This window comes from Microcaecilia unicolor, chromosome 10, assembly GCF_901765095.1.
Source record: "Microcaecilia unicolor chromosome 10, aMicUni1.1, whole genome shotgun sequence".
NCBI lineage: Eukaryota > Metazoa > Chordata > Amphibia > Gymnophiona > Siphonopidae > Microcaecilia > Microcaecilia unicolor.
Window position 1 is genome coordinate 22,619,813 of NC_044040.1, and position 15,677 is coordinate 22,635,489.

General features: G+C 45.0%; 1 protein-coding gene across 1 annotated transcript in view; it reads right to left on the minus strand.

Annotated features, from left to right (window-relative positions):
- FLNC (filamin C) overlaps positions 1-15,677 on the minus strand; it is a 193,265-nt gene that overhangs the window by 85,970 nt on the left and 91,618 nt on the right. Inside the window, 5 exon segments of the mRNA XM_030217139.1 lie at positions 4,617-4,809; positions 4,951-5,061; positions 5,063-5,086; positions 11,574-11,700; positions 12,611-12,748. Of these exon segments, the coding sequence (XP_030072999.1) occupies positions 4,617-4,809; positions 4,951-5,061; positions 5,063-5,086; positions 11,574-11,700; positions 12,611-12,748 (593 nt within the window).

Sequence of the window (15,677 nt, forward strand, 5' to 3'; positions counted from 1 at the left end):
AATCTTAGCGGAGATTGGGTGGCGATGCCGGTAAACAAAACTGGAGCTGGGCAGACTTCTAAGGTCTACGCCCTGATCATGACTGAATAGATAGGGATGGGTTGGAGTGTAAATTTTAAGGGGCTTTGATGTTAGCTTCAGAACTTAGTACAAGAACAGTGCTGGGCAGACTTCTACGGTCTGTGCCCTGAGAAAGGCAAGGACAAATCAAACTCGGGTATACATATAAAGTATCACATACCATGTAAATGAGTTTATCTTGTTGGGCAGACTGGATGGACCGTACAGGTCTTTATCTGCCATCATTTACTATGTTACTATGTATGTAGGATTAGATTCTATATATGGTGCCTAAAAAATCGGAGCCAGAAACCGCCCCACGCTTAGCAAATTTAAGCACAGTTTACAGAATATGTGTAGCGCCCATTCCTGCGACTAAATTTAGCGATGGCCATCTAAGCCAACTAAAACCTGGTATAAAAGCACACGACTCATTTAGGTGAAGATCGGGTATATTCTATAACACTGCGCATAAATTTTAGCAATGCCCACAACCCGCCCATGCCCCTCCCATGGCCACACCCCTTTTGAGAGCTGCATGGTCCGATTTACATGCATTGCTTTATAGAATATGCTTACCGAGCTATGTGCGTAAATCCTAATTACTGCCAATTAGTACAGATAATTGCTTGTTAACATCCAATTATCTGCCCTGATTGACTTGGTACCCAATTAAGTTCTGCACACAAATTGGCTTCGTGTGCCCAGGGCTTTTTTTGAGGGGGTACTGAGTACTGGCACCTTTTCCATTGTCTGCTAAAATTGACCCATGGAACCCAAGTTTTAATGAAAGAGCTCAGGCTCTATACACCAATTCTGTCTTGTTATAGTTTCTGTGACTGATTGCAGGGGGCCTGGCTATTGTGGGGTGGGTCCCTCAGTGATCACTCCTCTCATGAAGGGTGTCCTATTTGAGTACCAGCACCTTTTTTGGTAGAAAAAACACACTGCGTGTACCGATTTACACACAGAACTCTAGTTGCCATATATAGAATTCGGGGGGTGGGGGGTAATGCATACATAAATGTTAGCACCTAGTTTTAAAGAATTGCCCTCCTAGAGGGTACGTGTGCATATTTTTAGGCACCGACAACGCATGTGAATGACCAGAATACTGGCATTTATGAATGTATACGCACGCATACGTGGATAAATGCCAATATTCCAGTTAGAACTATTCTATAAACTGGTACCTAAAAGTGATGGTGTGTAGTTTGAAGGTGGGTGTACGCATGGGTGACGCATGTGAGGCATACAGGGCCATCGAGAGGGGGGAGCAGGGGGGGACAAAATTCCCCGGGCCTCCCTGAATTCAAATCATAGCACCTCACCTCGACTTTGCTCCATGTGAAAGAAGCGCAGCAGCGGCAGTCTGAAGATCCCCTCTCTTCAGGCCTTCCCTCCCTCGTCTGACGTAACTTGCGCGAGGGCGGGACACAGGGATGGAAGGCCCGAAGGGAGGCGATCTGCAGACTGCCGCTGCTGCGCTTCTTTCACACGGAGTGAGGTCGAGGTGAGGCGCTATGATTCGAATTCAGGGGGGCCCGGCCCAGTTGTGGACAGAGGGGGGCGGTGATGATGACAACCTCGGGGGGGGGGGGGGGGGGGGGGGAGGGGAGCCCGGCCCAGTCTCTCAGCAGCCCTGGAGGCATATAGTTATAATGCACATTTGTTTAACAATCTAGGCAGAAGTATTTGCACCATCTCTTTGGCTGATATCAGTGGTTGTGCCTAAAATATAGGCAGGCATTTGGCCTGCTACACTAGTATTCTATACAGAAAAGTAGGTGCACACTAAATAGGCACCTTTTGGTCCCTAAAAATAGGTGCTGTGTTATAGAATTACCCTCCATGTGTCTGTGCATAAAAACATTCTACAGAGAAGTGAATGACATTGAAAGGGTAGAGGGGAAGTTGATATCCATGAGGACAGAGGGATATATGTATAGAGAGCAGAGGATTAGCACCCTATACTTAGAGCACCTCTTATTCCAACAATGTCAATAATTTATGACATAGGATAGTTATCATAAAAAGAGAACCAGAACGACTAGAGAGGAGGCAAAGATAGCTGCACAAGAGATGACGCTTTCAGGGAAGCATTTTACCCTTTCTGTTCCTGCCTAAAAGTACAGGGAGTGAGCTGGAAGCTAGAAAGCTCATGCTGTCTGAGACTAAACATGGAGGCTTCGTAATCTTTCTCATCAAAATCACAGCTTGTGTGGGTGGGGAGAGACCTCTTGCATACCAAGAGCGGGATGGCGGGGGCTGTCCACCCCAGGTGCAGGGGATGTTACTTCCTGTTCTGGGGCAGGGGACCGGCAAAGTCGACAGCAGTGTGGATGCTCCGTGTACCCCCTTGCTTGGAGGAAGGATGGTGGGGGTGTGACACATCTTGGGGGGAGGGTGCAGCGGTGATGCACCACGGGTGGCAAGCAAGGTAGGTATGCCACTAGGAGACAGGGACTTCTAGTAATCCAGCTATGCAGGCACCCAGGGCCAGATGCACTAAACTTAACGATCCAGCAATGTGGTTTTTAAACTGGTTCTAGTCAGTTTAACGCGCCAGTAGTAAACCGGGACAAGCACAAAAGGGTTCTCCGAGCCATTTCCCTGTCACAGTAGCAGCTAACGAAAACGGAATGCAAAAGAGCAAATTAGTATTATAATTTGTATTACAATGAGATGCACTACCATTTTCCGATCCTCTCACTGTGGAAAACCTAATGGGAGGTCTGCACCTCTCGTTGGGGCTGCTGTGAGGCAATCGGAAAGGGGAAAAAAAACGTCCAAGTGCTCGTCGGTAATGGAAGGGCTTTAACGATTTTTTTAGGGCATCTACCCCTAAATGAATTCTTTGCTTCGGTCTTCACTGAGAAAGATTTGAGAGAGATACAGGTGCTAGAAATGGTTTTCAAAGCTGACGAGTCAAAGAAACTGAATGAAATTTCTGTAAACCTGGAAGATGTAATGGGGCAATTTAACAAACTGAAGAGCAGCAAATTGCCTGGACCAGATGGTATTTATCCCAGAGTACTGGTAGAATTGAAAAACGAACTTGCAGAACTATTGTTAGTAATATGTAATTTATCTTTAAAATCAAGCATAGTACCGGAAAGATGAACCTTACACAGTCTGAGCTATAGAGGAGGGGCACGCAGCAAGTCTGCTGAAAGCACTTGGTGCACCAAAGGGGACAATTCTATAAACAGCGCTAAAAGTTAGGCACCAAAAAACTGGACACTAAGCTAGTATTCTATAACCGCAGAGCTATGCACCAAATTTGTTACAGAATACTAATGTAACTCTGTAGTTACATGCCAAACTTCAGGCGCAACCACTTTATGGTTAACAGCGGTTAGCATATTTGGGTTTAAAAAAGGTTTGGACAAGTTCCTGGAGGAAAAGTCCATAGCCAGTTATTGAGATGGACATGGGGAAGCCACTGCTTGCCCTGGGATTGGTAACATGGAATGTTATTACTATTTGGGATTCCGGAATCTTGATGCTCTTTGGAGTTCCAGAACCTTGCTACTCTTTGGGATTCCGGTTTCTTGATCCTCTTTGGGATTCCGGAATCTTGCTCCTCTTTGGGATTCCAGAATGTTGCTGAGATTTACACCAGGTTTTCGTTGGCATAAATGGATGCACACAGATATCGGTGCTGAAAATCAACTAAGTATATTCTATAATCGGCACCTAACTCTAGATGCCAATTATAGAATACACTTAGTGGGCACTGATTTCAGCGCCAATTTTTTAGGCACCATATATAGAATCTCCTCCTTGGCGTGTCTATAGATAAATGTCAAGGTATGCACACATTCAATGTGAGCTGCATGGTTTAAGACTAGCAACGGCAGCTTGAAATCAGAAGGAAGCAGTGAATTACCTAATCAGAAGGAAGTTGTGAATTAATATTTATCCAAGGACAGCTGCCACAATGCCCTATTATAGCACTCTCAAAAACCGCAGTTAGCTGGAAAATAAACACCTAAATATATATTTTCTAGATACTTAAAATCAGAAGTCCTAATTTTATATAATACCCACATGATCTGCTGTATATCTAATATCTCATAAGCTGGAACTATTAAAAACATACGGGATCTGCTGGCTGCCTGCCCCCATGCCCCATGAGCAGGTTAAAATCTCACCTTGCTTATTTTCACCTTTTTTCTGTTCAACAAAGCTCCTAAAGCCTCTTATTTCCTCTGTGCATTTCTGTGTATCTCCACACGAATGTAAACTATACAGTGCATGAATGCTCTCTTCTTTATATCTTACAGCACTGTGCATTTTTTTGTAGTGCTACAGAAATGAAAAGTAGCAGAATGGAATACAGCTGGGTGACAGCTGTTAAAAACATCTGGATGAGGGGGTGGAAGAGGGATAGATGAGTTGTAAAAACATCTGTTGTGAATCTTGTTGGTCAGAATGATAATAGTGATAGAAAAGGACAGGAGGCAGCAAGGTAGAAATGTCTTCCATGGGTCAGAAGGACAGGCAGTTGATGAGACTGTAAGAGCCTGAGTCAGCTTCCTGACTAACACTACCTTCTCCGGAAAGTACTCATTTGTTGCAGGATGAATATGGGCGATGAAGGGGCTATCTTTGATATCCTCATCATCACAGATAACATGGACAGCATATTCACCAGGTTCTGTGGGCCAGTAACGTACATCACATGACCCATCTCCTTTATCGTCACACTCAATCTTCGCTGAGAAGGACCCTCAATGGAGAAGCCTAATAGGTAACAGAATCATGAATAAAATGTTATCTGATAGGAAGTAGCAAACAGGCACGAAAACACCTACAGCAAGGACTCGTCTTGATATTTCTTCAACAGTAGAATTGCCAACTACAATATTATTATTTGTCCCTTACCCAATGTCCCCACCTTCAGTACCAATTGCCTCCACCACACAGTCAGCTGATTTGCCCACCACTCCTGTCTCCAGACCAGGACCCCAGGCTCGCACTTTCTGAGATCCAGCTCAGGCTCACCTGCACCTCAAAGGGGCTGCCAAAGGCACGAGAAAGAATGAAACAACTTTTCAACACATGCAAAACATCCAATCACCTTGCAAAGCCCTGTCAGAAAAGTATTCATCTAGTTTCCAGTGGACAGACGTCAGCATTGATTAGCATTAATTAACACCATTGTAGTCAATCTCTAAAATCAGGCTAGGCACAGAAGAAGAAGCATGGAACTGACTCTGTTCTTCCACATGGCCAGCAATGGAGATACTGTGGAGGTAATGCTCATAAGCCCAGGAAGGGGGAAGGAGTCTCTTTCATCACACAACAGTGATACCTACTGGTCAGAGTCAGGCTGCATGGTACCAGGTTTCAGAAGGGGCATAGTCTATAACCTCTGACTGAGGACTGTTGCGATAGTGGGTCTAAATGAGAGGAGAAGTTATAAAAAGTGGGAGAGACCTCTGAGAGTGATTACAAATGAAGACTGGCAAAAGGATTCCAGTAAAGGCCAGCTATAAGCTGAAAGAAGCAACAGGATATTTTCATGATATAAAAAATAAAGTGCAGGAACCTACTGTTAGCCAAGTACAGTATAATCTCAGCAATAGATCCCATGGAATCAATATTCAAAAACACTTACCCAGCTGGCAGCAGCTGCTATTCAGATAAGATGCACTATCTGGTTAGTGCAGCTGAAAAGTCTCCAAGACAGCAGTGGCACTATCTGGATCAAGGAGTTTTGATGAACAGGAGATGGTGTGACATCACAAAGCTGAAAGCTTGTCCACCCCAAGGAAGTGTTCACTCTCCCTAATGCAGTTGCCTCCATCTTGGTACACTCAAAACAATGTAATGGTAGGATGACAAGCTTCCCTATTGGCTTCAGACCAGATAATGGGCCCAAGCACGCTCCTGCTGTCTCCTGTTCATCAAACCTCCTTGATCTGGATAGTGGCAGGGCAAAGCAAGGCATTCTGCCTAATTCTTCAATTAGAGATATTCAACTGCTATTTCGGATAAAGTTAGGACAGCAAAAAGGTTGAACATCACCGGTCTCCAAAACACTAAAGCTAGTTACCATTGAATATGTATATTTAGTGCTGCCATTTCTGCGGATAGTGGCATTGAAGATACACGGGCAATTGAAACGCCATAGCTGGCTTGTAAAACAGATGTTGACTGCGGGATTTGAATATTGACCTGCAAGTGGCTAAAAATCCAATGAACTTAGCTCATGTCCTAGAACAGAATAAAGCTGAGCCTATCGCTAGAGAAATCCAGCTGCAAAGTGTAGGGGTATTTTCCTGCTACCTCAGCCTTATTTTGCTGCTAAGTGTGTAATCTTATCAGGATATATTATAGGCATGTAATTCCTCATAATCTTCTAGGATATTAAAGTGGTGTAATCATATATCTATATAAATTACATTAAATATATATTTTTTGTTACATTTGTACCCCCCACTTTCCCACTCATGGCAGGCTCAATGTGGCTATGGAGGGTTAAGTAACTTGCCCAGAGTCACAAGGAGCTGCCTGTGCCTGAAGTGGGAATTGAACTCAGTTCCTCAGGACCAAAGTCCACCACCTTAACCACTAGGCCACTCCTCCACTGTTGCTACTATTTGATGATTCTACATGGAATGTTCCTATTCCACTAGCAACATTCCATGTAGAAGTCGGCCCTTGCATATCACCAATTTGGCCGCTCAGCCTTCTACATGGAATGTTGCTAGTGTAATAGCAACATTCCATGTAGAATCTCCAATAGTAGCAACATTCCATGTAGAATCTCCAATAGTATCTATTTTATTTTTGTCACATTTGTACCCCGCGCTTTCCCACTCATGGCAGGCTCAATGCAGCTTACATATTGTAATCAGTATTGTTGTAGTGCACAAGTATATTTTTGTAACTTGCTTTGCATTTTGCCATATTGTTATTTTTATATCTATAATAAATAATACATTTCCATTTTGGCATTTTTCCTTTCATTGGTACAGTATGTCAGAGAGCTGAGGGCCACATAAGAGGTACCGTCATATCCTTAGCAAACGAGTCCAGAGTAATTACCGCATACGTGATTTTCTTCCCACCTAAGTACCTCTACAAAAGCACACATGGCCCATGATGAAAACCCATAGAGATCCCATGCTGCCCATATGGGCAGGGGTGTGCTGGTAAATTTTTAACAACAGGCTCTTTCTCTGGACGGAGCCAGCTCTGCAGTTGGAAGGGCCAGGTGTGGCCAGGGGGGGAGCAACATTTGCCTCTCTCTCCTCCCCTCCCTTCATGCGGGCACGCTAGGCATACCTTTGCTGGCAAGCCAATAAATAAACTGCCACCACTCCCAACGTCTTGCTCCGAGCAGCATGCTGAAACTTCTCACACATGCTGGAGAAGTCCCCAGCCTGCTGCTCGGAGCTGGAAACAAGGAGCTGGGAGCAGCAGCAGTCTATTTACTTGGCTGGCAGGGCTCAGCATCCCCACCAGCAAAGTAAAAGAGAATTCAGCAGGGGGCCCAAGCCCACATTTTGGGAGCCAGTTGTTAAAGTAGCCATGGAGGGCCCCTACTTTAACAACCGGCCTCCCAAAATTCTTAAAAACTTAACAACCGGCTCTTGCGAGCCTGTGAGAGCCTGCTCCAGCACACCACTGCATATGGGCATCTGGAGAGAAAATACTATACTAACCATGGCACCAGTAGCTGTAGTGCCACTTTCACCATTTTAACTCTTAAATTCTCTTTTGCCTTGGAAACTAATGCAGACCTTACCAGTCTATGCCTTCCCAGCCAAGGTATGCACTTCCAAATGTATCGTACAGTGTAGGGTCCCTCTCTGACCCGCTATCCCCATCTCACTGGTAAAAGCCACATGTGAACCAGCTGAACTATGGGTGTATAACGATATGATATAATTAATGTATTACACAACATTAGTCTTCAAAGGGAAAGGTAAGTTTAAATGACATGTTACTATCTCTCTTATTTGAGACAATTCCAAGTTTGACTGCCGTCTGACCATCTGTTCAGACCTGTCAGTCAGCAGCTCGTTGGAGCACAGGCCTTGGTGTCGGGGCTTTGTAAGGAATTTCCATCATGGCAGGGAGAGGGCATAGAGCTAAACAAATATACAGGCCAAAAATTCATCCTTTTAGGGAGATTTCCCTCCAGCATCCTTGGGGGAAAATGTTCTCAGTGTGGGGAATGAAATTTTGATTTGACTCTTTCAAGGGTGGCGGGGGGGGGGGGGGGGGGGGGGAGGGTCATTATTTGTGGATAATTGTGTGGACCATAGATCGCACCATATATGGAACAAGTGTTTCATTTTTATTTTTATTTGTATTTGTATTTATATTTTTGTTTTAGACCCCTGAAGAAGGCCTCTGGCCGAAACACGGACCGTGTAGGGTCTTAATAAACCATCGTTTTTGACTGTCAACATCTGTGACTTCAGTCTGGTCCTTCTGAATATCTTCCGCTTGACTTGTTGTTTCTTTGTGTGTTTTGCGGGAGAATTGACTCTTTTTGTTGTTCTTTGGACCATAGATCCACCAGGTCTACAATTAACACTAGCTAAGGAAAACCATACGTTTCTTCAAGAAGCAGTTCCTACTAGTAGCGGATGTAATACTGTGTTTAATTTGAATCAAAGTCTTTTGCGTAGCAGCAGCAGCAGCCAGACTGCCCAGAACATTTATTTGTAGCATTTGTATCCCACATTTTCCCACCTATTTGCAGGCTCAATGTGGCTTACATTTGCCGTAATGGCGGTTGCCATTTCCGGGTAATAGAATTACAAATTGTATAGCGTTAAGGTGCATGCATACATGGTAACATACATACATGAACATAACATATATGGTGCAGATCATGGTCTATATACATATTCATGTGCATGCATACATGGTAGAGAAGAGTCCTTATGGCATTGCATGAAGGTTCCTGAGTAATAGATTGGATTATAACCTACGTTAGGTCATCGACTTTAGAGAGAGACCCTATTTGACATAAGGTTTACAGTGGTAGTGCTTGTCATGTGATAAGATTTCGGTTTATGTAGATGGTGTATAGTGTTGTTGTTTAGTATTTAAGATGGATGTTTATTGGTTTCATTGTATCTGCTACTAACAAAAACATCAAATCCGTCAAAATCATATATAATCAAACACGGAGAGAGTGGTGGATACTTGGAATTGCCCTCCCGCGGGAGGTGGTGGAGATGAAAACGGTAACGGAATTCAACATGCGTGGGATAAACATAAAGGAATCCTGTTCAGAAGGAAGGGATCCTCAGAAGCATAGCGGAGATTGGGTGGCAGAGCCGGTGGTGGGAGGGCGGGGCTAGTGGTTGGGAGGCGGGGCTAGTGCTGGGCAGACTTCTACGGTCCCGTGCCCTGAAAATGGCAGATACAATTCAAGGTAAGATATACACAAAAAGTAGCACATATGAGTTTAACTTGTTGGGCAGACTGGATGGACCGTACAGGTCTTCTTTGCCATCATCTACTATGTTACACGTTACTATGTAAAAGAACACTGTATCCGAAAGGATAGTGAAATGTTAGTGCTGCATGTTTTGCTTTTCTGTAGCTATAATTTGTCTGTGAAATAAACTCATTCTCACTGTCAGCAGTCCTTACATAGCATTAATCTAAGATTTTTTTAAATGTTAAAATCATTTTTTATTGAAAACAGATAACATCTTATCCAGCACTATAAAAATCTAAACCAAGTAGAAACAGAAACTGAGGACTCACTGATAGGCGCCGCACATCATATGAGATCCCAATATCACAAAACTATTATATTCCATTTACCTATTAAATTTAGTTTTATTCTTCACCTCTGTATTTCCCCTACTACCTTCTAAAATGCACCCCACCCCCGTCATCGTCCTCCTTTGACCTAAAGCCACGGTAGAATACTTTCATCAATCATTGCTCAATTGAAGTGGAAGAGTCTCTAGTGTACCAAGGGCGGGGTGGTGGAGGCGGTCTTCCCTGAGTGCAGGCAGCAAGGGGGGGTGCACAGAGCAATCACACGGCTGTCGACTCCGCTGGTTCCATGCTCTTTCTGACATTACTTCCTGTTCTGAGGCAGGGGACTGGCGGAGCTGACAGCTGGGCAACTGCCGCCGTGGACCTCCAGGTGGTCAGGATGATGCGCTTCGGAGGAGGGGGATGGTGGGTGATGCGCTTCGGGGGTGATGCAACGAGGGGGGGAGAGGGTTGATGCACCGGGTGGGGTGATGATGCACCAGGTGGGCATGGTGGTGACCCGCCCCGAGTGGCAGCCAACCTAGGTATACCACTGGGAGGAGTAGCCTAGTGTTGGAGCACCAGGCATGCCTGGTTCAAATCCCACTGTTGCTCTTGTGATCCTGGGCAAGTCACTTAACCCTCCTTTGCCTCAGGTACAAACTTACCCCCTCCTTCTATAACTTGGTGTCTACATTAACACACCAAGGGCTAGATTCAGTAAATAGTGCTCAAAAATCATCACTCAATGCTATTCCATAATGGGCACTCTGAACACCCATTGGAAAGCAGCATCAAGTTCCGATTTCTGTGCTCAATTTGGGTGCACATCCCTGGTATTCTATAATACTATGTGCAAATTTTAGGAACGTTCCTGACCTGCCCATGTACCTCCCATGGCCACGCCTCCTCTTTGGTTGCTGAGCTCACTACTGAAAAAAAAGGTGTTCGCTGCAGTGGCATAGCCACAGGTGGGCCTGGGTGGGCTCTCAGGCCCACCCAGTAGCAGCACACCTATGATGTGGCTGGTGGCGATCGCAAGCCCCGCCAGCTGAAAACTCCCCAAAACTCTCCCTCCCGCGTACCTTTTAAATAGCAGATCTTCGTGAGCAATAACTGATACACACTGCTGGTGCCGGCCCCACAGCCTTCTCTCTCACATACACCTGCCTGTGCAGAAATAGCAAGTTGTGTCAGGCTGGTGAGAGCAGTATGTATTAGTCGCTGTTCACTGCCGCTGAAGACCTGCTGTATAAAAGGTACATGTATGTGGGGGGGGGGGGGGGGGGGCGGGTTGAGAGACCGGTTGGCCTACGAGCAGGTGGGAGAGGGTGAACAAATCACCTGTGAAGCGAGAGTGGAGTTTTTCTGCCCAACTACCTTGAGCCCAGGCCCAACAAAAATTGGGTGTCTGGCTACGACCCTCACAGAATCTAAATTAATAAATAAACAACCTCATCACCACCCACCCCCCCCCCCCCCCCCCCCAGCAGGCATTGGTTCTGTGACCCACTAGGCACCTTCAAGAAGCCCTTCCATTTTTAAATGGATAATTTTGGCTAGCCAGAATTGATGTGGTCTCTAGCCCCATACTGTAAAACTCTACGATCTATGTGACAATAATTCCAAAGCCAGCTGCATAAATCATTTCAAATATCAACCTCAGGGTGTCCTAGATCAAGAAATTAACCAAGGCAGGGCAGCATGACTGGAAAAGAGAAAACACACTGTAATGCTGAAAGCAGTACAGCAACAAAGCACTTTACCTGCGTGGGATGGGGTGGCCACCCCATGTGATGCTGACCACATATTTGCCAGGTACAACTGGGTGATAATCACACTCATATACACCATTGCCAACATCCCGGATCTTCACTGGCTCCTCGGTGCCTCCTGGATGAGAGAGAGGGACAGTCACATGATGCAAAAAAAAGAGTCCCCATCATTGCACAGGTTAACAGAGAGACAGTGGATATGTTGCAGTATCCAGTCTCACTTCTTACATCATCTCAGAGATGGGGTGATTTGGGACATTAAAAAAAAACCATATGGGGGGTAAGTTATGCACCTCCCAGACAACAGAGAAACAGGTTTTCTCCAGGCCTCGGGGATTCAGGCTGAACATGCTCTGATTGTATCTCCCTAGGTACAAGTGCCTTAGAGCAAAACACTTTATCTAAGCTCATCCCTTCCCTACTTCATCCAAATCCCAAAGAGAGGCTTAAACTTTCTAAATGCAAAGAAAGGTATTTAGAAATACTGAGCTGATCCACAATACCATAAATGATTCTGCTGTATAACGGCACAAATACCCAGGAATAGGAATCTGGTACTGGGAGAACAGTAAGCACAGAAAATGCAGAGTAGTTCCACTTACTCTCTCAACATGCAATTTTGGAAATCTTGATGCTCACGAAGCACTATAGGGCTTGCAGATCAGTGGCGTAGCCACAGGTGGGCCTGGGTGGGCTGGGGCCCACCCACTTAGGGCTCAGGGCCACCCAACAGTAGCACCCGTTTAGTGGTAGCTGGTGGGATCCCAAGCTCTGCCACCTGAAGAATTCCCTCTGATGGCAATGAAAATGCTACTCTCCACGATACTGGCACCCGCGCATGCTCAGTTTTCACTGCATGCCTGCTTCAGACTCCCAAAGTGGAACGAAGCATTTTCCTGCCAGCTGACATATTTTTTTGGTGGGGGGGGAGGGGAGAACACTTGGTGTCCACCCACTTCTTGCCCAGGCCCACCCAAAATCTATTGTCTGGCTACGCCCCTGTTGCAGATGCAAATTAATTGACTTACTTGGCCCCTTGATGCTGACTTTAAGCTCCCCACTGCCTGCCCCCTTGGTGAAAACTTTAAAGTCAGCCACTTCTTTGACTCGGATTCCTTTGGGCTGCAGGCCTCTTCCAGTAGCTCGGCACGCATTTGGGTTGCTGGCTGCAGACACAGAACAGAGAAAAGGACTTGTGGGTATCAGTGCCTCCGGGGGTAGTAGACCTACTGTATTCAGTTAGATGCAGCACAGCACAAACCAGCCGCTGCAAAGACTCGTGCGTCTGGTAAACTTACACATGCAATGCTCCCGTTGACTGAATGTGCAGTAAATCACCCAATGATCCAAAAGTTCAATATGTCCATCCACCAGACATGCAACTACACCTATGAAGGTGCAGTAAGTTCCCAGTTTACCAGACATACAATAAGTCCATTCATCATCCACCCCTGGAGGTGATATGTATAGCATCCCGTGCCCAAAATCTGCAACCTGTTGATTCGCCAAACATGCATCATCTACCTTAATCTGAAGCACAGGAAGAGGGGCAGGCAAGGCTAGGGGAAGTTCATGCAGTGTGGATTTTTGGGTCATGACGGAGATCGCTGAAAGAAAATTTCACCCACTTGTTACATGCAACAGAACCTTGGTCAGGCTGGTAAAATTGAACTCTGGAACCCTCTGGCTGATAAATCTGGTTATCCTAGTGGGTTTTTCTTTCTTAGACTTTCAAGTACTTTAACCTTTTGGCTTTTTAATCCAGTTTTTAAAGTAGATGTGATTTTGTGTGTGTGTGTTTTGTTTCTGAGTGCAGAAACAGAGTTACACACATTGGTGACTGAACATAACTAAGGAAGCTACATGCAGTAAAGCATCTATTTAACGAATCGGCACTGCATTGCATTAGTGCATGCGCTGCTGGTTTCTCATCTTGACTATGGTAATATTATTTATGCAGGGTTGGCAATATGCCTTTTGAAAAGACTACAAACTTTACAAATTACAGCAGTTAGATTATTAGGTAACAAATACAAATTCGATCATGCTATTCCTTTATTTTTACACTTTCATTGGTTGCCTATTTCATGGCACAGGCAGCTCCTTGTGACTCTGGGCAAGTCACTTAACCCTCCATTGCCCCATGTAAGCCGCATTGAGCCTGCCATGAGTGGGAAAGCGCAGGGTACAAATGTAACAAAATAAAATAGCTACTATTGGAGATTCTACATGGAATGTTGCTACTATTGGAGATTCTACATGGAATGTTGCTATTCCACTATCAACATTCCATGTAGAAGGCTGCGCAGGACGTCAGACTCACAGAAGCAGAAGCCTGCGCGGCCACATTGGTGATCTGCAAGGGCCGACTTCTACATGGAATGTTGCTAGTGGAATAGCAACATTCCATGTAGAATCTCAAATAGTAGCAACAGTGGAGGAGTGGCCTAGTGGTTAGGGTGGGGGACTTTGGTCCTGAGGAGCTGAGTTCGATTCCCACTCCAGACACAGGCAGCTGTGACTCTGGGCAAGTCACTTAACCCTCCATTGCCCCATGTAAGCCGCATTGAGCCTGCCATGAGTGGGAAAGCGCAGGGTACAAATGTAACAAAAATAAATAATATAGGATTTGCTTCAAGGCACTGGATTTGGCTCATAAAGGCCTTTTATGAAAAGCAGCCACTATATCTGTGCTTTAAAAAGGGGTTGGACGGTTTCCTAAAGGACAAGTTCATAGACCGCTACTAAATGGACTTGGGAAAAATCCACAATTTCGGGAATAACATATATAGAATGCTTGTACGTTTGAGAAGCTTGGATTGGCCGCTGTCGGGGACAGGATGGGGCTCGATGGACCTTTGATCTTTTCCCAGTATGGCATTACTTATGTACCTTATTCACTAGTTAGGGTACGTGGTCTATTCAGGATTTTAGGATGGTATCCCTGAATGTAATTTAGTGCATATAGAGTAAGATGGGAAAGAATGAGAGGCAGCCTTCTATTGTTTGGTTCTCCATCTTTGGCACATGCTGCCAGAGGATTTGAGGGCAGAGTGTAGTCTAAGAAAATTTAAAATTCTTCTCAATACTTTATTATGTCAAGCTTTCAATTTGTCTGGACAGGGTTTGGAAGTTTTACACAGTAACATAGTAGATGACGGCAGAAAAAGACCTGCACAGTCCATCCAGTCTGCCCAACAAGACAACTCATGTGTGCTACTTTTTGTGTATACCCTACTTTGATTTGTACCTGTGCTCTTCAGGGCACAGACCGTATAAGTCTGCCCAGCACTATCCCCGCCTCCCACCACCGGCTCTGGCACAGACCATATAAGTCTGCCCAGCACTATCCCCGCCTCCCAACCACCAGCCCCGCCTCCCAACCATCGGCTCTGGCACAGACCGTATAAGTCTGCCCAGCACTATCCCCGTCTCCCACCACCGGCTCTGGCACAGACCATATAAGTCTGCTCAGCACTAAGTTTTATTGAGGATACTAATATTTTAGAAACATAAATCTTTTTGTCTGTCCTTGATGAGCTTGAACGTGTGGGTCAGGTCTGTCCTATTTAGTGACGGCGTTCTTTTCAATTTATGTTAATTGTATTTTATTGGTATCCGCCTAGATCTGGTATAGCCTGGCGGTATATAAAGTTTTAATAAAACATAAACATAAGTTCAGTAGCAAAACGTACAGAAAGATGAACCTCATAAAAGTGCCAGGATGGCATCAAAATGGTCTTATAGTGATTGATTCTGGTTTAATTACGTCGTTGCTGTTTGCTATTCTTCCTCCTGTACCACCACAATTGTAAGTAAACGTCAACAGCTTTAAAATGCTTATTTTACCAGCTCTTAAAGCTATTGCTTCTAAAACCCTAACATCATCTCCTCTGCAAATCTTGGAAGAACCATCAATGGAAGCCAGCTGCGGACCACAGCTCAGCAGCCCTCGATCAAAATAAGTCTGGCATAAAAAAAAAACTACTAATTACTAATTTAAACAATAACATTTTCTCTGCCATGGCCCATTGGGTATTTACATCTTAATGCTATTTCCCCACTCTGTCCTCCTCTGTCAGTCATGTCAGTGGG